The 22,572-nt window shown below is 43.9% G+C and overlaps 1 protein-coding gene across 1 annotated transcript in view; it reads right to left on the bottom strand.

Moving 5' to 3' along the window:
• Positions 1-22,572, bottom strand: part of LOC145394963 (agrin-like) — a 49,144-nt gene that overhangs the window by 7,149 nt on the left and 19,423 nt on the right. Inside the window, exons 15-27 of the mRNA XM_080268713.1 lie at positions 22,308-22,423; positions 21,798-21,927; positions 21,440-21,595; positions 21,055-21,224; positions 20,690-20,826; positions 20,022-20,129; positions 15,879-16,080; positions 15,053-15,209; positions 14,618-14,725; positions 12,086-12,332; positions 5,825-5,989; positions 5,237-5,487; positions 2,993-3,074 (exon numbers count right to left, since the gene is read on the bottom strand). Of these exons, the coding sequence (XP_080124839.1) occupies positions 2,993-3,074; positions 5,237-5,487; positions 5,825-5,989; positions 12,086-12,332; positions 14,618-14,725; positions 15,053-15,209; positions 15,879-16,080; positions 20,022-20,129; positions 20,690-20,826; positions 21,055-21,224; positions 21,440-21,595; positions 21,798-21,927; positions 22,308-22,423 (2,029 nt within the window). The remainder of the gene's footprint in view (positions 1-2,992; positions 3,075-5,236; positions 5,488-5,824; positions 5,990-12,085; positions 12,333-14,617; positions 14,726-15,052; positions 15,210-15,878; positions 16,081-20,021; positions 20,130-20,689; positions 20,827-21,054; positions 21,225-21,439; positions 21,596-21,797; positions 21,928-22,307; positions 22,424-22,572) is intronic.

Genomic DNA, 22,572 nt, shown 5'->3' with positions numbered 1-22,572 from the left:
AGTTGTATGTGAGTAAGAAATAAAGAGAGAGAGAGAGAGAGAGAGAGAGAGAGAGAGAGAGAGAGAGAGAGAGACGGAAGTGTGCGTGGGGATGACAGTAGGAGTGAAATTACGAGGACGAGAAAGAGAGAAAAAAAAAGGAAAAAGGAAAAGAGTGGGGTGCGGAAATGGCAAAAAACGGTTAGGAATATGTGTGTGTGTGTGTGTGTGTGTGTGTGTGTGTGTGTGTGTGTGTGTGTGTGTGTGTGTGTGTGTGTGTGTGTGTGTGTGTGTGTGTAAATTCTGTATAAACAAAACTACACCCAACGAAGTGCTCAAAGACAGACATTTAACTTTCTGTGGATAAAGCTAGTTGTACTGAAAAACTGCTCTCTCTCTCTCTCACTCTCTCTCTCCCTCCCTCTCTCTCTCTCTCTCTCTCTCTCTCTCTAACTTCATCCAGAGCCATGTACTCCTCATCAAAGCTCACCAGAAGCCACCCAGAAAAGAATATAGAGTGACGAGAAACAGAAGTTGGCGAGAGAGGGAGAGTGAGTGAATAAGTAAGTAAGCGAGTAAGTAAGTAAGGAAGTAAGGGAGTGAGTATGAAGTTGTGTAAGTATAGAAGGAGTTGTGGGCCGCCTGAGAGCCCCGACTTGGTGACAATTAGTATAAGACCAGGAAGGTAAAGGTGGAGAAGTTGTCAGTGAGAGGGTTGTAACGCACGCTCGGAGGCACGCACACACACGCACGCACGCACGCACACACACACACACACACACACACACACACACACACACACACACACACACACACACACACACACACACTACAGACGACGTTGTAAGTGTGGTGAAAGGACAGGGATGCAGGTTTAAAGCATCACGGCAAAGATGGTGACGACATTGCCAGGAGTTGTCAGAGCATTGCAAGAGTGGTGGAAGAACTCTCAAGATCCACCGAGAGTCTGGGAGAGCACTGGTGAGGGCTGTTGAGGGTAGTTACGAGGGCTCTGAGGGCTGTTGGGGGTGTTACGAAGGTTCTTGAGACTAGGGGGAAGCCAACTGAGAAATCTGGCAATAGGTTCTGAAGGGCACTAAGGAGGACTGCTTAGAAGAGGAATGAGACAGCTTCTGAACGCTCCAAATGAGGGCAAATGAGGGTTGAGGTGAGGGATGTTGCGGGCACTTATAAGGGCTCCTGAGGGCAGGTATGAGCACTCCTGAGGTCTAGGGTAAGCTAACTAAGAGCTCTGGTAATAGTTTCTGAAGGGCACTGAGATGGGATGCCAAGTGAACCAGATAGTTTTTGTAAGCTATAAATGAGGGCTCCTGCAAGGGCTACTGAGGGCAGGTCTGAGGGATACTGAGGGCAGGTTTGGGGGCTACTGAAGGGTGTGAGAAGGAGCCAGCTGAGAAATCTGGTAACAATTTCTGAGGGGCATCGAGAGATTGCAAAGGTGACTAGAAACAGATTTTTTTTTATTATCTAAGGGCTTCTGAGAGCTTCTAAGACCTTTCGAGGGCTTCTAAGGACTTTTTTTTGGGCTTCTGATGGCTTCTAAGGGCTTTTGGGGACTCAGAATGAAGGCAATTGGGGGCTGCAATAAGATCTATTTAAACACTTTAGGGGTGACGCGAAGGTACCTGAAAATTCCTTAGTTCCTTCGACTTCACCCCTTAAAACCAATAACATATCTTATTCTCCCCTTCCCTTCCATAGACGATATTACTGGACTCAGGGAAAGGACTCTCGAACTGAAGGAATTTATGGAGACTACTCTAACCCCTTCAGTTTTAAAGGCCTATCCAAAGCTGAGTAAAATCGTCTGCAATACCAGGAAATAAGTAGATAATACGTCATCGGCCTGAGGGGGTTAACTTGTTCTGCTATCCTTACGTGGTTCAGGAATTACAGGAACGAAATGGAAGTTTGTCCACACTTTTTCTTGGTCTTACCCTTTCACTCAGATTCACCATAATCACTGTAATTATCACCCTGGTCATAACCATCATCATCATAATCATCATTATTATCACCATCACCACTACCATACCAAATACCACAATCACCACCACCACCAAACCGATTACCACCACCACCACCACCACCACCATCATACCAATCATCACCACCACCACCACCACCCAAACTCCTTCTTCCCAAGTAAAAAAAAAAAAGTTAGGTACAAGTCATAAACAAAGAAAAACACACAGAAAATGGAAGAATTATCACCACAAACTCATTAAAAAAAAAAAAACGCCTTCCACACACACTCACACATCACTCAAGTTTCCAGAAATGTACCTCCACCTCCACACAAACACACCCACTCACAAAGGCAGGGAGAAATTACAGACCCAGGCTTTGATCTCTAACGAATGCAATATACGTAGAGTCAACCACAACAGTATCCACTCCAGCCTCTTCCAGCACGTGTCATACCGAAGCAGGGACGAGGCATTGTGAAATATAGAGCACCCTGAGATTATGAGTGTAAATATTATCCTTGATTTTTAGGACTTGAAATGGCACAAAAATTGACATTCTGGGTGCCGTGTTTTTGAAGGCAGTAGGTTAATAGATTCATGTGCGTCCTTCAAAAGTCGCTCACTGTCACATCCATCGTACCCCTGGTGTGCCTTATTTTGTGTTTATTTATTTATTTTCTGTCAACTGTTCGTAAACTAGGATCAAAGCGTTTTTCCAGGCGCCTGAAAGAACTAGGAAAGGCGTGTGGTGTTAATAACGGACGCCTTCCTGTGGTGGCGCTGACGTAACCGGGTGGTGGACCTACCCAGGTATACAAACGTCCCTCTCTCCCCTCCCTATCCCTCGAAATAAGGATGGTGGGCTGTCGAATAAGGACAAATTCAGCCTACAGTCCACCGGGTTCACGTTAAGATGAGCATGGTGGCAACTACTACTACTACTGGTACTACTAAAGACTTAAACAACAACGACAACAACAATAATAATAATAATAATAATAATAATAATAACTTTTACTCACTTTATGGCCAGCTGTCCGGGGTAGAGGATGGAGGTGATGCCGTCGAAGTGGATGGGTTGGTCTAAGCTTACACCCGCAAGATCTGTCCATAAGAGATTTATTCTTAGGGGACGGTGGAAGGCACACACGGAGAGGAAGTGAAACTGAGAGAGAGAGAGAGAGAGAGAGAGAGTCTCCTCACGCTCTTTTTCCCTCCTTACACTTTTTCTCTACTTACGCTCTTTTTCTCAGCTAACTCTCTTTTCTCACTCCTTACGCTCTTTTCCTCTCTTTACGCTCTTTTTCTCTCCTCTCTCTCTCTCTCCCTGACCCTCTCTACTTCCCCTCTCCCTCCTTCGCCTTTTTCTATCATCAGTTTTATTTTTTCTTCCTATTCCATTAGCGAACATTTTAGCTCATTTCTTGCTCTCTCTCTCTCTCTCTCTCTCTCTCTCTCTCTGCTTGTACAACTTTTCTTTAACTTTTACAAAGCCTGGGCCTGCTCATCATCATCATCATCATCATCATCATCACCGTCATCATCATTATCATTATTATTATTATCATCATTATTATTGTTATCATTATTATCAGTCTTATTATTATTACTTTACAGTTCACTCCTCACTTCTGTACCTTTTGCATATGGCGGCAACAGAATACTTCCATCACAAATTCTAAGCACAGTCCTGACAGTCCGCTCCCTATGTCTCTAAATCTCTAACACTTCCCACACCTTCACATGTCACCACTATGCACAAATACCAGCCGTTCACAATACATGCTTAGTCTGCCTCACAAGGACTGGTGTAGTGGTATTAGTATCTCCCCTTTACTTTATCTGTTTATTTTCTTTTTTTAATAATCAAACTATTCTCTTCCCCACTCTGGAATCGAACTCACGACCTTTTGGATGTAGAAATGAAGAGAGACGAATAATACACGGTAACTTAAAAATGGCTAGGAAACAACCTGTGCTAAAAAACTCACAATCGATCACATACAATAATGCACATGCAGGCAGACCAATACAAGTCTCTCACTCTCTCCCTCTCTCTCTCTCTCTCTCTCTCTCTCTCTCTCTCTCTCTAAAAGAGGAAGGAACATGGAGAATGGAAGGAGAACACAGAAGGAAAGGAGAATGGAGGGAGAAGTAGAAAGAAGGGAAGGAGACAGTAATGGCAGAGAAAGGAAGAAGGAAAGAAAGGAAGGAGAAGCGAGAGTAGAAAGAAGAGAGAGAGAGGGAGAGTGGAAGGAAAGGAGAGAAAGGAGGGGGAGGCGAGGAAGGAAGGAGAGAAAGGTAGGAGAGAAGAGAAAGGAATGAGACGAGAGAAAGGCGAGGGAGGAGAGGAAGGAAGGAGAGGAAGGGATGTTGCCGGGTAATTATGAGAACCGGAGTTATAATCCCTGAGAGAGAGGGTCGGAGGCAATGAGGCCCAGCTCAGGGGTCCACGAGCATCTAGAGGTAGTGATATTCTCTCACATATTTACCATCAATTCCCCGTTGTAACTTAAATTTCTTTTTGTAGGAGGAACTAGAGGCATGGAAAGACCCTCCTCTCATCTCTCCTTGTCCTTCCTCCGACATAAGTCACAGTTACGACTATACTCTGTTCACTTTAACTAGGTGTAAAACAATCCTCTCTTCGCCTTAAATGCTGAGCTAGAACAAGAGATTAACGCAAGAATATGGTGCTAGTCACAATGAAGTGCCTTGGCAAGGATGCACGGCCAATGTCTTATACTGCCACTCAGCTATGGGAAATAAGCTGCAAAAGGACGAAAATCTCCGCCTAGTTAAAATGAACGAACTGTAGAAATGATTACTGTGTTTGTGACTCCAGCCTCAGAATCTCGGCTCCCACACCGCCTCTACATTACCGATATAGTCTCCAGCAATGCCCTAGCTCTGGATCTTGCTGAGTTGGGTTGCTGTTGACTCGGCAGCATTATCCTTTACATTTACTCCTGCACCAATGTATCATACTCACTTGGGTGGCGGGTCATACTCACTACTGTGCTATAATCTGTCATACTTTTGTGTCATGTGTCATACTTTTGTGCCCTAATCCGTCACACTAATCTCTGTGATAAAATCTGTCATACTCACTCTCGTGCCATAATCTTTCACACCAAAATATTTCCCCATATGTCATATTTTTATGCCACGCCATACTTACTTCTGTGTCATACTATCATACTCATTTTAGTATCATATCACTCCAACTACCAAGAAATTATTATCGAAATCCCGCAGCAACTTACTTTTATGACACAACTTCCCGGCGAACATAACAGTACATCGACATGTGAAGTTTGCCAGCAGGGGTACACACAGCCCCCCGTTGGAGCAGGGGTTGGGGTGGCAGGGGGGGCCCAGGTACACCCCGACCCCCCGCTGTTCCGTGGCCGCCTCCGTGAGTCTAGGGTACACCACACCGTTCACCAGGAGTCTCTGTAACGCACCGTCCAAGCCCACAAGGATCCCAGACTCACGGTTCACCAGGTACCAGAGTCTATCGTGAAAAACAAAAACTATCTATTACTACGGACGTTCAAAGAAGAGTTATAAGGCTATAGTATATCTGGGGAGGTGCTTTAGGGGTATAACATATTTGCAGTAGGTCATCTGGGTATGTTTAGAGATGGGGTAAAAAAATATATACTTGGAATACTTATACTTGTTTGTACTAATACTAACTTGAAGCTTCGAAATAATCAAGCGAGATACCAGTGAATAAGATGATGATGATGATGATGAAAATGAAGATGACGAAGACGACGACGACAAAGATGATGATGATGAGAATGATGGTGACGATGACGATGACTATAATGATGATGATGACTTACTTGAAGCCTCCGAGGTAGAGTGGTGTGTGCAGAGCGAGGGCGTGAGGGGGGGCGGGGGCAGGGCTGGTGACAGGGGGGGAATCATCGAGCTGCAGGGAGGCGCGACCCTCACCCCAGGTAGCCTTCACGCGGTGCCACGAATTCAGCACCACCATCTCACTGGACCTGTGCAGAAAAGGGGTCATCATCATCATCATCATTATTATCATCCTCATCTCTCGTTCAGCCTAAAACACCTGTGATTACCCGATTCACTTTAAAGAGCAACTATTTACCTCTTTAAATTCAAAAACGCATATTTTCGTAAAACGTAATGCTGATCTGTAAACATAATCCCAGAAACGGAAAGCCGGTCTGAAGGATAGTGTAAATAAATGTGCGAATGGTTTGAGGATAAGAGTTGTTGTGTGTCTGGCAACTGTGCCTTCATTTTCAGTTCCCACAACTTAAGCTGTGTTAAACTTTTGGACACACTGAAATGAGGATATGTTTAAGACTTTATACATAGATAGATAGATAGATAGATAAACAGAGAGAGAGAAAGAGAGGAGGAGGAGGAGGAGGAGGAGGAGGAGGAGGAGGAAGAAGAAGAAGAAGAAGAAGAAGAAGAAGACGAGAGGAGAAGAGAAAAGAAAAGAGAAGAAAAGAGAAGGGAGGAGAGGACTTCCCTAGCAGACTGGAGTGTAAGTTGGACAGGCAAATGAATGTGCTGGAAACTGCATGGGTAAGTTGGCTGTGTTGTTGGTCGGAAATAATGGGTAATGGGTAGTGGGTAATGGGTAATAATGGGTACTGGGTAGTGGGTAATGGATGATAATGGGTAACGGGTAATAAAGGGTAATGAGTAGCGGGTAATGGGTGATAATGGGTAATGTGTAATAACGGGTAACGGGAAATGGGTAATGGGTGATAATGGGTAATGTGTAATAATGGGTAACGGGAAATGGGTAATGGGTGATAATGGGTAATATGTAATAATGGGTAATGGGTAATAATGGGTAATTGGTAGGAAAACGTGAGGGAAGGCCATTATTTCCTACCATCAGATGAATATTTTACCCATTTATTCATGCTCCATCCAGACGATTTTCTTTAGCGACGGGTTTACCACCATACGATTTTATTCAGAATGAGAAATGGTCCCTAGAAGTGTGTGGGAACATGATACTACTACTACTACTACTACTAATACCTCCACCACCACAACCACCACCACCACCAATAATAATAATAATAATAATAATAATAATACCTCCACCACCACAACCACCACCACCACTACCAATAATAATAATAATAATAATAATACAATCCCACCAGTTCGAATAAGTGTCTTGTTACTGAATAAATACGTCTGGTGAAGGCAATATCGGACGCGTCGTAGTGACGAGGTTAACCATAGACCTATAATTTTTACTACTGAAACTACTATAATTCTCACCTATTAATTTTAACTATAATTCTTACCTATAGAGTGTAATAATTTTTTTACATATTATTTTTTTCTTATTTTAATACTGACAAATTTTTTACCTATTATTTTCAACTATAATTCTTACCTATTAATAGTAACTAAAATTCTTCTCCATTAATATTACCTATAATTCTTAACTACTTCTCATAACTATACTCTGTTCACTTTAACTAGGTATAACAAAACTGCCATCTCTCGATCTTGAATGCTCAGCTATTACAAGATATTAACACGACAACACGATGCTAATCACGAAGAAGTTCAAGTTTAAGCACAGTTTCAGGTTCACTTTATCTGCTGCCAGTTGTTTATTTCTGACCAACAAATATCTCCGGACAGAACCCCTAAGTTCGATTTCTAAGTCTACTAGTTAGGACAAAATATCACTCATAAACTGCATAAATTCGCGTCTGTAGCAGGAAAAGAGTAGCTGAGGCTTCTGTCCTAGTTAAAGAGATAGTTTTGAATTCTTAGATGACAGCAGACCATTTCTAAGCTTCATAAACTCGTCTGACGGTAGCAAGAATAAGATTAAGGGTGCTAGGCCACTCCTAATCAAGCTAACCTACCGTCTGACCGTCTCGAGAATAGTTAAGCTTGCTATCGTTTTTATCGGGTCGACATGCTGCGGAATACAGTAAAAGTCATTGCCTTTGTAGAGGGGCGAATAAGCGTCCCAGTTGGTGTGACGATGCCGACTAAGCTGAGTGTCAATTTAAAGGACAAAATTTTCTGTCGCTGGTGTCCTCGGTGCGTCAAAGAACATACCCTGCTGAGTTATGCACTGCCAAAGGACAAATGGACCGTGGGCAAGGAAGGGCGGAGGGAATTTCAACTGGACCGCTACCCACTCTCATAGCTCACGGACCGCCTGGACAAGGTAGATCCACAAGAGAATGATATCAAGGTGAGGTTGACTAGGGGCCGAAAGAGGATCGCCAAAACACAGCAGCCACTAGAGTCCTTCCAGGGCCAGCTAAAGATGCGTGAGAAGATCAGGTACGACATGGAAGGCACAGAGGTCACTTTTACCCCCGTTGTGGAGAAGGTGAAGAGAGACCCAACGCCATTAATGGAAGGATATATTAGCCTCCCTATTGAGCAGCTCTGTCCGGATAAAATTTCCATCAATGTTAATGATGATGTGCCGACCAGTTGCATCAGTACCTGGGTAAGGCCTCGAGAGGATCAGATAGCTGTATTTAATGTGCCGAGGACGGATTGGCAATGGTTCGAAGACGGCACCATAAAATGCCACTTCGGAGGGATATCGCTGAAAAAGTTCCTCGATCGAGTATCTGTGGAGGAAAAAGATGGTCCTCTAAAAGTGAAGTGCTTTGAAGGGACGAAGGAACTGGGTCAAACGTCTATGCCCATTGGTGCTTTCGTGGATGAGCTGAAAAGGGAGAAAATTATCCGATTTACCATAGACGACATGGTGATGGCGTTCACCATCTACGAGGAGAAAGAAATGGATCAGGAGATGAGTAGTACAGAAACAGAGTAGGAAACGCGTATGAGTACACATCAACGTGGCACGAAAGAGACGAGGGCAGAACGCCTAAAGAAAATCGTCCCAGGCAGACCCACAGTGTTAAAAAATCTGTGGTTAATTCCTAAGCTTTGGGTTGAAAATGAGATAAAGGGCGAACCTGGAGTACTGGGTTACAGGTATCCCACCAGGAGAGCAGGTAGAGCAGCCGAAGAGAGATGGGACGTAGAGGAGTGAGAGAAAATATGACAATCACTCTCTACGAAAGAATGACCAGTAAGTTGTCTGTAGTTAAGAAATCGTCTGAATATTCAAGGCAGATACTGAGATCCCCCTGCCCTGCCCTGCCTGCCCCTGCCCTACTCTTACCCGTCAGTCCTCATACACCAATCCCGGAGCCAGGCTGTGTGGCCCAAATCTGAGCTACCTACCTAGTTCCTGGAGGAGTGTATGTTAAACCTCTGAATATGGGTGACGTACTTTTATTCATTATTGTTGCCACTGGACGATTTTATTACACAGGAATGGCTTCTCGCACTGAAGGGGTTTATTAATGTTACATCTAACCCCTCCAGTGTGAAAAATATGTCCGAATCTGAACAAAATCGTCATAAGAGAGCAAGAATGAAAAAACCAGCCTACGCTACGAGGCTCTTCGTTTGGCGCGCGAAGTTATTTAGGAGGAAAAATTGCTAGAACATGAGGAGGGAACTTGACATGCCTATTCGGTAATATATATATATATTTCTTTTGCATCTCCTTTCCATTTTTATACCAAAGACATATAACACATTATTCCATTAAAATATCTGACAGACCTTAGCATATTATCAAACTGCTATTTTTTTCAGTTTCAGTGTGATATGGTCATTATATGTGTGTTTTAAGAGACTGGCGCTACACGAATATTACCACAAGCCCTTCTCTGTGCTTGCTTTCCACAGACCTGATCTAAACAGTTTATATAATTCCCAACCCTGGAGGCAACTGTGGAAGGTGATTTATTTATCTATTTATTTTACAGAAGATGAAGAGAGGAACGAAAAACAAATAAAAAAAATGATTCCTTTATAATATCCTTTTTTTTTTTTTTTTTTTTTTTACTGGAGGGCTAGTCAAGGTTTCTATCGAGAGGTTCTATTCAAAGTGCCACAGGTAACTTCGTGGCACCTGTTCCTAAGCGATTTATTTTGCATGGTACATCAGAACAGTCTCCTTTGTGCTGCCAGTATCATTTTTGTATCGACGTATTTTCGATCAGTGACATACAGGAAGATAATGAGGTCTAAAACGCAGAATAAATCGCTGCGTAAAAAGAGCTACGACACATGCTTCAATACAGCCATGCACCTCTATATCTCAGTAATATGAAGTTGTGTAGTATTTGTTTCTTAAGGGTAAATCTACAATATAGATTTAATAACCAAAGTGGTGTGTGTGTGTGTGTGTGTGTGTGTGTGTGTGTGTGTGTGTGTGTGTGTGTGTGTGTGTGTGTGTGTGTGTGTGTGTGTGTGTGTGTGTGAGAGAGAGAGAGAGAGAGAGAGAGAGAATTCCAATCTATCACAGCATTACATAAACAAATTTCCATTTTTTTTCCATTTCCACATGACAGCGGAAACGAGCCTCATGACCTCAAATATCGCCAGCCACAATCGCCAGAACTATTTCCAGGGGAGATTAACCCGTGATCACCTACATATAGCCATTTGACAGGGTAACCGTCCACTCCTCGGATTAGTGCGACTATTAACAAGCTTCCCTAGTCATTATAGAATATTTATCTGACCGACCCCACTCTCTCCTACCCCACCCTCACCCACTTAACCTCACCCCAGCCCCTTTCTCCCCACCCTGCTTCACCCCACCCAATCTCACCTCTCCCAACCTCCCCACCCACCTCCACCTAACCCCCACTATCCCACCCACACTTTACACCACCCAATTCCACCCTCTCTAACCAGCTCCACCCAACCCCACCCTACCCCAACTATTTTTCCCCAACCCTCCCGCATCTCTTTCTTACCACCCTCCTCCATCTCTCCCCCTTCCCCTCCCCCTTTCTGCCCCCTCTCCCACCCCCTCCCCCCTCCCAGTAATAAGGATTATGTGGGTGGATTTAGTGCTGTCCTGGTGGTTATGAGGAAGAGTCATTTCCACCGCCCTAACTCACTTCCTTCTTCATAAATCAACGCTTATTGTTTCGTATATTTCCCCACAATATGATGCTGGAGAGGGAAGCCTTCATGAGGTGGCACTGATATAACCGGGCAGCTCCACTGACTGCTTATACAAACGTCCTTCAATTCTCTCTCTCTGTATGTCTGTCCCCCAAAAGGATGATGGTGGACTGCTGGAGAAGGGCATCTTAAGCCTGTAGTCCACCAAGTTCAAGTTCAGATGAGCCTAGGGTTACTACTATTACTACTATCCACAACGTCTATATTGTTTTATGAAATCGGAACTCTCTCTCTCTCCCTCTCCCTCTCTCTCTCTCTCTCTCTCATCTTCACTGTTACATCCATACTATTGGCTTGAAATACTCATGGGAAAAAAAATAAAAACTCTTACTAAAGGCGCTAAAACAGACCACAGGCAACGTACGTGAGGTTGAGTCAAAAATTCTCGTGGCGAACAGATTAAAATAAAACAATAAGTATATAATGATAAATACACAAAAATAAAAAGCAAAATAACAACTTAAGTGAGGCAATTTCTTGTAATATATGACAAAACGAATAACTGCCAACTTTCGTGATGCTGAGTGAAATTCTCGTAAAAAAAGAAAAATGAATAAATAAAATAAGCAAAATACTACCGAAATACGAGTTTAAATCAGAAGCTGGTTTTGAAGGATGAAAATACGAGTCAAAGTATCGCGGTTAAAAGAATAAAGTAAAAATGGAATACTACCAACTTACGCAAAATTAAATCAAGTTCTCGTAAAAAAAAAGGGGTGATATTAAACGAAATCCTAATTATTTACGTACGTCAAATCCTATAAAAAAACCAAAAAAAACGGAAAACTCCTGCCAACTTACGTAAGACTGAGGCGTAAAATTTTCGCAGCAAAGACACGTAATATGAACCAAATTCTGCCAACTTACATGAGATTGAGGGGATCTTGAATTTGGCTCCCTATTATTTTTTCTCTGGGCATTGGTTCCTTCTTCCTTGCATTACAAAATTCTCGTTGCAAAGACACGTAAAATAAACCTAAATTCTGCAAAGTTATGTGAGACTGAGGCGTAAAATTCTCGTTGCAAAGACGTAAATTAAACCAAATCCTTCAACTCACGTAAGATTGACGACTCCGGGGCCAACACGTAGGCGGAACTGCATGTATCCCCCGGCCAAGTTGAGACTCAGGAAGTGGCCCCTGTGTGCTGGCTCCTCCGCCCCGTAGAGCAGCATCCCGTGGGGCGCCCTGGCCAGGAACCACACCTCCACCCGCGCCTCCGTCAATACTGAATCCATCTGGGCCAGCGCTAGGTACCCGCGGCCCCTCAGGTCTGCTACTGGCCAGGTCTCTTCTGCTTGTGACCCTGCGAGTAAAAAAAAAAAAAAAATCATCATCATCATAACTATTATCATATTCGTTATCACCATCATCATCATCATCATCGTCATCACTATTATCATCGTTATCATCATCATAGCTTTATTTCCAGGTACCGTATATGAAGTAGAGAAAAGAGCCACGTAGTATCTCACAGCAACACACACACCCACACACACAAAACCAACCACCCACATCCCCCCCTCCACACACCCCTTTCACCCACCCATCCACCCCAACACCCACCCAAACAAACCCTCCCCTTCCCCCCCTTCACACACACACACACACACACACACACACACACACACACACACACACACACACACACAGTCGTACCCGCTTCCCACCAGCAATATCGTAAGAGTAACTGCGTGAGGCCTGGCAAAGATAAGGCTGCAGCGCCAAATATAAAGGCTAAGTTACAACGGGAGACATTTGGCCGGACACCTAATGATGATGAACCTTGTATATAAGAAGCCCAAAAGCTGACATTTCTTATTTCCGAAAATGTGTGGTAAGTGAGATTTGAAGATTGTAGCCTTTTATGTTTTACTCTCGCTACCTTCACACTACAATGTTCACAACCAACACCTAACGACGATGAAGCCTGCATATAACAAGACAATGGACACCTGTGATAGCCGCATCCGTCTCTGCAGTATTCTGAGGGGGAGGCAATCTTCGGGGTGTCCCAAACTGGTTAAAATCTGGTCCGGATCGAGACCCACGAACAAAATTCCGTTGTCCTTGGGGAAAAAAAAATAAAAACTATGACCAAGCCTACTACTCCTCCGGGGATCAACCCTGCCTAAAAACTGGTTCCGCTGGAGGTCTACCACCGCAAAATTCCGTTATCTTAACACCTTCTCCCCCCATCTGAGCTGCACCCTATCCTTCAAACACGAACAGTAACTCAATAAATAAGCAAGTAAGTACGTAACAAAGTAAGTAAGAAGTAAATATTATAGTGAGTGAGGGGGTGAACGGCACAGTTAGGGACAGTGATTAGGCTATATTTAGCTGCATCTTCTGGTGCGAGAAAATGAGAAAAATCAGACATATCGTACCTCCGTAAAGGTAAGGGAAGACATTATGAGACTTACCTATTTCTGTAACAACATTCCTTTCCTCTTTCACCCCCGATATTTCCCTATCATCTACCTAGGCCTGGCATCTCTTACTGAACGAGGCCTGTATCATCCCATTAACCCTTTCAGTTTGATGACGTCCTTTCTGCTACACTCTTTATTCCTTCATTCTGTATATGGGTAAGGAAATTCTTGTACTGATGGAAATATACACATTTTAAATAATAGTTTTCTCCCCTAATGACCAACACTTCAACGTTCCTACTAGCATCACCTAAACGTTTCACCCTCTCAAACGTTTTCTCCCCTAATGCCCAACACTTAAACGTTTCTACTGGCATCACTTAAACGTTTCACCCTCTCAAACGTTTTCTCCCCTAATGCCCAACACTTAAACGTTTCTACTGGCATCACTTAAACGTTCCACCCCTCAAACGTTTTCTCCCCTAATGCTCAACACTTCAACGTTCCTACTAGCATCACCTAAGCGTTTCACCCTCTCAAACGTTTTCTCACTTAATGCCCAACACTTAAACGTTTCTACTGGCATCACTTAAACGTTTCACCCTCTCAAACGTTTTCTCCCCTAATGCCCAACACTTAAACGTTTCACCCTCTCAAACGTTTTCTCACTTAATGGCCAAACTTCCAGCAAATCACTTTTTCTTTCTCTCTTGTGTTGCCCCTTCCAAGATTTTTACGTCCACGCTCCTCATGCAGTTCCTGGAAATGCTGAAACTGAATCCACGTTTCGCTGTTTCTTTTATTCTTAAGCATTCAGAGGAGGGAATTAAAAAAAAAAAAGTTTCACTGAGTTTGTAGCCAGAATATGCTTTTTAGAGAGAGAGAGAGAGAGAGAGAGAGAGAGAGAGAGAGAGAGAGAGAATTCTTGGTATGATGATTTTTTTTTTTTTTTAAATTCTGGTATACAATGTTTGTTACAATATTTTGCTTCTGTCTCTCACTCTCTCTCTCTCTCTCTCTCTCTCTCTCTCACACACACACACACACACACACACACACACACACACACACACACACACACACACACACACACACATCCCCCCACACATACCTCCCCCTCACACACACCCCAACCACACCCATCTAAAGCAAAATACAAACGCATATTCAATCTTTAGTCCGAAATTTAAAAAAGCTGTGACAAGGCTAGACCAACCTGGGACACAGTGGAGGGTGGTGGAGCCTCGGACACTCTGACAGGTGGTGCCAGGTGGACACTGAAGCATCCGACAACCCTCACTCACCTCCACCTCACACCGCTGACCTGTAGCGAAATCATTATTATTATTATTATCATCATCATCACTGTACTGTCATCATTATCATCATTAGCAGCAGCACCATCATCATCATCATCATTCCAACTCTAACTCCAACTAAGAGATGGGTTTAAGAGGCAGAAACAAAGAAAGAACACAACTGAGCTGTACATTACCATATCCAATGAATGGGCCAAACAGTAATTTGGCACACTCAGGCTTCAAGAGACAGTCCTTAGTTGGCAGTAGGTTGGTAGGCATCAGCAGGAAGGGGTCAGAAGGCACGGGTTAGTAGATAGGTAAGTAGGCAGGAGTCAGAATGCAGTACCTACCTGTGTGGGTGGAGGGACAGGCACAGGTGAAGGCGCTGGTGAGGTGCGTGGAGGTGGTGCAGGTGCCTCCGTTAACACAGGGCCTGGAGGCGCAGGGGGAGGGGCGGCACTCTGTCACGTTCTGCGCATGACCAACGTTACCTGACCGACCCCATACCTGTACGGGTTGGGGGAGGGGGAGGGGGGTCATGGGCGGTTTATTTTCTCAGTGATCATTTACATCATCTTTACTATAACGGCTGTTTATTTATTTCATTCCTACTGCCTTTTAAATCTAACTTCCCTTAACCCCTTTGCCATTTAACAATCTGTCTGTCTACCTATCTATCTATTTCATTTAATCTATGTATCTATCTACCTATCTGTCTATTTGTCTCTCTACCAATCTATCTATATCAATAAATCAACCAATATCTCCGTCGATCTGTCTGTCTATCGAATCTACTTACCTACCTATCTATTTATATACAAGACATCTTCGGGCTGAAAATGTTACGTAAAAACTTATCAAAAATCTATTTACCAAACTGATACAACTTAACAAACTGACCTGACAATAAATAACACAAGTACTGTCAGACTCCATTACCAAAACAAGCCGCGGTATTCTCTATAATGACGATAAATATTGACAAACACTACAAAGAACATAATTACTTTTGGACTTTCATAAAACTCACATGTATAGGTGGGCTACTGGTAAACTCTATAAAGAACGTAAGTACTGGTATACCCTATGAACAAAGTAATGAGAGGCTGCATAAACTACGAGCATAACAGAGGCATCAGTATACGCCTTAAAGAACACAAGTATACACAAACTCACCAGATCCAGCGGACTCTGACCAACTCTGAGGCGATGTATGCAGCCAGAGAACCCCTGGCTCACGCCCAGGTTGTCCAGAATGCGTGGCTTAGACGTAGGAAACCCGCCCACATAGAGAGGAGCGTGGATGTCGAAGGCTCTATGTACGCCCTCAGACCGCCCAGACACCGCCTCACCTACACCCACCTGCAGCAAGGCGTCCCTGTGTGGCCAAAAGGAGGTGATTCAGGACGGGAGGTATTTCGTAGGTATCACAGGAGACTTCGTAACACCTCTTCCTAGGCGATTTCTTTTGCACGTTACACCTCAGCATTTCCCTACACCCTTTTGACGCTAACTTGGTCTAAAATTGCCATCTCTCCATCTTCAATACTGAGGTGTAACAATGGTTTATCACTAGAATATGGAGACAATCACGAAGAAGTGCTATGAAAAGAAGCAGAGCCGTAGTACTGTCTTTTTCTGCCCCTGAACTACATAAGTTACAAATGGGCAAAAACTGAGGTCAAGATAAGGTGAAAAGAATATGGGGTAATATCTGTTAACTTCAGTAGTAATGTAAACTCAGTGATAAGAGTCCGTCTAATATTCTGCCCCTTCTACTTCTCACCTTCCTCTGCTGGCTTAAGGCCTTTCGCTGAGAGAGGCTTGGTATGACCCTCTCTCTCTCTCTCTCTCTCTCTCTCTCCACCCCTCCATCCTTTTTGCTTCACATCGCTCCTTTCTCCTCCATTGTTCCATTTTTTTCCTGTAGCATTTTTTCACTTAATTTCTTTTCCCATGATCTCTTATTACCATTCCGTCCTCTTCCTTGCTCCCATTTCTTTCAATTAAAAGCTTCACTTCCTTCCAGCTCACTCCTACATTTCTTCCGGTTCCACTACCCCCCCCCCACCTCTCTCTCTCTCTCTCTCTTTGATCCCTCCCTTTCCGTCCATTTCACTCCCATGTCCGTCTAGTTTCCGCCTCCCTTTTCTCACAGTTGAACGCTCCATTCCCTTCCCTTTCAGTCCCTATTTCCTCCTATTTCGACCTCCCCTATTCACGTCCCCCCCCCTCTCTCTCTCTCAATTTGTATATAAGAATTATGTATCTACCTATATATCTGTCTGTCTGTCTGTCGCCTTACACCTCCCCCCCCTACACACACACACTTTCATCTCTCCTCACCTCCCCCCTCCCTCTCACCACCTCCGTCCCCCATCTTACTCTCCCCTATTCCCCCACCCACTCTAACCCCTCTCACCCTCTCTCAACCCCTTAGTCACGTCCCCATCTGCTAATTCATCAAAGACACGACCGCTCCTCTCTCTCTCAACTTTACAGATTGCCATTTCTCAGCGGGGTCGGTGTGGTGGTGAGACGCCCCCTCTTCAGACCCTACCTTCCTCTTTCCTTGATGCAATTACACAAGTTTCCCCCCATTTCTTCTTGACCGTAAAGTGGAAATCTGTTACCTCTTTATTTCTGTACTTAATTGGTTGGGAGAGCTGGGTTGAGGCGGGATGATGATGATAATGATGATGATGATGATGATGATGATGATGATGATAATGATGATGATGATGATGATGGTGATAGCTTTATTTCTGCATCTATCTTGTTGCTAAGTTTAAGGATGGTGATGATGGTGAAGGTGGTTGTGATGATGATGATGATGAATTTACCGGCATCTAACTAGTGTACTTGCTTAGACCCGTATTCTATTGTCAATCTGTGTTCATCTGACGGAATTAAGTCACTCATAACTCGATGCTGCGTCGTGAGTGTCATAAAATTCGACAAGCCTTAATTATGAGGTAGGGATGAGTCTCCTTGGTTACTAGTCAAATCCACTCTCAAATTTAACTAAACTTGGCCATCAACTGAGCTAGACTGGGGTTAGGGATCTTTTTTACAGTATGAGGTAAGAAAAGTCTCCATGGTTACTAGTCAAAGCAACCCTCCAATCAGACTACACCTGATCATCAACCGAGCTGGAAGGGGTTATGGATTTTTGCCACGCGAAAACAACCAGATTATAATATCATATGTTAGTCTTAATTATCACAGCTCAACACTGAATATAGAGAGATGGCAATTTTAGGCCAAGTTAAAGTAAAATGAGTATCGGCGTCTATTCGCAGCGGCATAATTCAGAGCCTATAAATTATCTGCCAAATGCCATATAATTTTCCCTTGATGAATGACACGCTGGAAAATTATACACCGCTACTGATTTATGGCGGAAAATACAGTGTTTCCAAACGTTTCGTCCAGTGTATCAGATTATTACACAGAGGGAGATGCCATACACTTTTTCAATTATACAGAATGACCAAGAGACACATACACACATACATACAAATACACATTATTATACCGTTCACTGCAAAAGTTAAACATATATATATATATATCAATACACACGTACTTATCACCCACATACTCTTTTGTCTCTCTACATCGCCTCCATGTCACCCAGTCCTCTTGTCATCTCTCCAAGTCCCATCTTTTCTCATTTACCTTTTTCATTCCATCTCTCCTCTTTCATCGACTGCATAAATACACCAAACATCATACACATACACATTTAGTCTGTATAAGATTACTGAAGCAACTCATACACTTTCAGAATACTACTGCTTACATTTGCATGCTGGAAGTGTAACGAGAAAGATTAGTTGTTTTAATACTTCTCTGTTATTACTACTAGTGTCTGTAAAGCGTCTCATTTCTTTCTTTTTCTATGTTCATTGCTCTCATTTACCGTCGTCATCACCACTATCATTACTTCCATCACCATCACCACCACTACCACCATCATCATCATCATCATCATAATCATCATCATACTTCAAACGAGGTGGTCAGAAACAGGAAAGAAAACACACACTCACACACACACACACACACACACACACACACACACACACACACACACACACACACACACACACACACTAAAATTAAATGAAAAGAAACAGAGGTGAAAAAGGAGAAGAGTTATGTAAAAATGTAAATGAATGAGGAAGAGAAAGACTTAAAGAGGAAAAAAATGAAGACTGAGTGTGCAGATGCAAAATTAAGATGTAAATAGAGGAAGTAAATGCACATTCAGGTAATGGTAGGGAGGGCGGGGAGGTGTGGTGTGGTGAAGTGAGGTGAGGTGAGGTGAGGTGAGGTGAAGTGAGATGAGATGGGGTGTGGTGTGGTGTGGTGTGGTGTGGTGATGTGATGTGATGTGATGTGAGATGAGATGAGATGAGGTGAACTGAGGTAAGTAGCCTAAATATAAAGTAAGATAAGGTAAGATCAGACAAGGTGACGAGCTGAAGTGAGATAATGTACCGTAATGTAAGGTAACGTGATGTAATGTAAGGTAAGGTAAGGTAAGGTAAGGCAAGGTACGGTAAGGTAAGATGAAGTGAGATCAAGAAGTGAAAGGAAGTCATGTGAAGCAAGGCAGAATATGATAAAATGAAGATAAAGCATTGGCCACTATAGCCCAGTTAATTCTCTCTCTCTCTCTCTTCTCTCTGTCCCTTTCCCCTCAAATCTCCACTTCCTGCACTCCCACATGAAAAATCGCCTTCCTTACCAAACCCCTCGTCCATCTCTCCCCTCACTCACTTTCTCTATTACCTCCTCCTCATTTCCCCTCGCCTCTTACGGGCATCAGGGGAAATTAGTCTCAGAACAGGTTTCGAGGGTGATTCTGGAAAAGTTGGCCAGCCCTCCTCCTTCCCTCTCTCATTAGTCGCCATCAGGTATTGATACTTGCTAATCAACTCTCAAAACAGATGTAGTTGGTGATACTGAGCTGCTCTCTCTCTCTCTCTCTCTCTCTCTCCTTCTCTCCCTCTGTATCACTTTAAGATCAACTCAAATCTGATCGTCAAATGTGAGGAAGAAGCACAAGTGAAAAACATAAGTAACAGTCAACCCTACACACAGCTTTATCTTCGAAGAGTCAAGAGGGCACAATATCAGGACTACCCTATATACGAACCATCCTGTACCACTGACAACACATCATCAACTACCATACATCCGCACCACCACCTACCACACATTCTGCACCACCACCTACCATACATTCCGAAGAGTTAAGGGACACACACACACACACACACACACACACACACACACACACACACACACCTTTCTGACGTACGGACGCTGACCATGGTTCGCGTGAAGAGACGGACCGGTTTGGGCGCCCTAAGGATTATACGTCCGTTGCCTAGGTCCATCCGTGCCTCTAGGTGCCTGCAGGGGATAGATAGATAGATAGATAGATAGATAGATAGAGAGAGAGAGAGAGCCTCACTCTTGAAACTAACCAAACAAATACTATCAATCAAAATAAAATAAAAATCTAGTATTATATAGACTTATTATTTAGACTTCAAGCGAACCATTTAAATAATATATAAACAAAATGCAAACTGCAGGAACTCGGTAAATATAGCTCCACTGGAAATCCACTGCATGTGTTGCGGGAACGGCTCAGTGTGCTGGCGTGGGCGGCAGAGGAAGTGAATAAATAAGGCCGGATACGCACTGATAACGCTGACTAAGCCGTCCCCACAACACACGAGGGAGAGGAAGAGGAGCGTTAAATATGGACCATCCAGAAGCTCCCTAACACCTCTTCCTTAGCGAGTTACTTTTGGATATGGCTGGTTAATATACTTCTGTAGGTTAATCATGCAAAGTATGGCGATATCAGATGGACTTATGTAACGGTGAAAGGGGTAATAAGGTGTAACAGGCAAAATAAATCGGCTAGGAAGAGGTGTTAGGGAGAATACGGCACACAGACTCACCCTCCCTTCAGGACTATGGCAAGGAAGTCCCCAGCACCTCCTATGCTCTGCTGGACGTAGAGGAGGACGCCATCTGCCTGGTGGGCCACGAAGTCCACCTCCAGCTGCACCTTCTGCGGCACTGACCAAGGGACCAGCTGAGGAAAGAAAGCAAGATCCAAGTTTTATAGATTTAGGACAAACACCTTCCATCCGCTGACTTATTTTTTCTATTTTTTACTCTCTTCAGACCGTTCCTGAATTTGAAGGGTGAGATCTAATCTTCACTCAGAACAAGAAGTCTCCCCCTGGTGTTTTATGCAGACTAAATCGCCAAGGGAGAGGTTTTGCGAAGCCTCCTATGCCACCAACAATTCATGTCTTACCTGAATATAGGACAGGCCAGAGAAGGCAGGGATCTGGTAGGGGAGCTTCGTGATGTGTGGGGGAGACAGCCCCCCCTTGGCGCCCCCCTCCTCCTCCGAGTCTATGTCACTCTTGGGCGTCACCACGTGCGTAGGGGCGTCCACGATCATGTTTTGGGAGTGAGAAGCCCCTGGTGGAGGCGTATTATTGAAGGATATTCACCAATTTCTACAATTAATAGGTCCCTTCCCCAGTTATTTTTTATGTGGAATGAAGTCGAGGAGGGCAGGGTAAGGATAAATGATCAGGAAATGATGTGGGCAATTTTAGGTCAAGTTGAAGTGACAAGAGTGTATAAATGGCAGTATTAGGTCAAGTTAAAGTGAAAGGAGTACTGTGGATCACCTGCAGTGTGGGCGTGGGTGAAGTGGGCGGCGTCTACGTGTCTCCTGGTGGCGAGGGCGTGGTGTTCCGTTAGCCCCTTGCCTGGCCACGCCCATTCCTCCGTTCCCCACCCATCCTCGGCGGTGGAACGTCGAACAGGCGCGTCCGTCCACGATTCTGTATGGAAGAAGAAGAAGATGAAGAAGAAAAACATGAAGAAGAAGAAGAAAAAGAAGAATATGAAGAAGAAACGAAGGGTCGGTATGGAAAAACTTATTGTGTTGCATTCATCATCATCATCATACTTATCACTAGGAAATGGGGTGAGAACACACACACACACACACACACACACACACACACACACACACACACTCACCAGCACACGATCCAAACGCGACGATGACGATGTCCGCTTGTTGTACGCATGCCTGGTAGCGCAATTCACAGTCCGATGCGTAAGTCACCCCGTCGGATCCGCACACTGACAGAGCACCACCTACGCCACTCTAGGGGGGCGGTCCGGGGTGGAAGAGAGGGGTGAAAATGTTGCTGTTGGTACTATAATTATTTTTTTTTATCATCATCATCACTATCACCAAATTCATCATCATTATTGCACCAAGACTAGTGTATGTTGTCAAAAAAAAAAAAAAAAAAAAAAAGGCGTTTGCAGCAGCAAGAAAGTGTCAAAGAAAGTGTTTGTAGCAGCAGCAGAGTGCCAGTGTTCGCAGTAGTAGGAGAGTGTCAAAGTGTTGGTAGCAGCAGGAGGGTGTAGGTAAGTGTTAGCAGCAGCAGGTAAGTGTTAAAAAAGTGTTAACGGCAGTGGGAAAGTGTCAAGGATATACTGTCGGCATCAGCAGGAGTGGAGAAAGCCTTGTGCACTTACCGGCAGGCAGTGGTTGGCACAGATACACTTGACGCTGCCCGCTTCCTCGTGGCACTGTCCTCCGAAGTGGCACTGTCGCAGGTCACAGGTCGTGGCTTCTGGCACTAACAGGTCCTCTAGGCAACGTGAAGGGAGAAGAGAGTGAGAGTGGGTTAGTGAGAGAGTAAGTAGAAGCAGGAAATGTGGTACAGGTAGTAGCAGGAGCATTAGTGGTACAATTACTATTTATTATTATTATTATTAGTAGTAGTAGTAGTAGTAGTAG

The sequence above is a fragment of the Coenobita brevimanus genome, chromosome 29 (assembly GCF_032717465.1).
Source record: "Coenobita brevimanus isolate Jiangsu-jjx chromosome 29, ASM3271746v2, whole genome shotgun sequence".
Taxonomy (NCBI): Eukaryota; Metazoa; Arthropoda; class Malacostraca; order Decapoda; family Coenobitidae; genus Coenobita; species Coenobita brevimanus.
The sequence above is the reverse complement of the archived record's forward strand: the minus strand, read 5'-3'. Positions and strand labels throughout refer to the sequence as shown.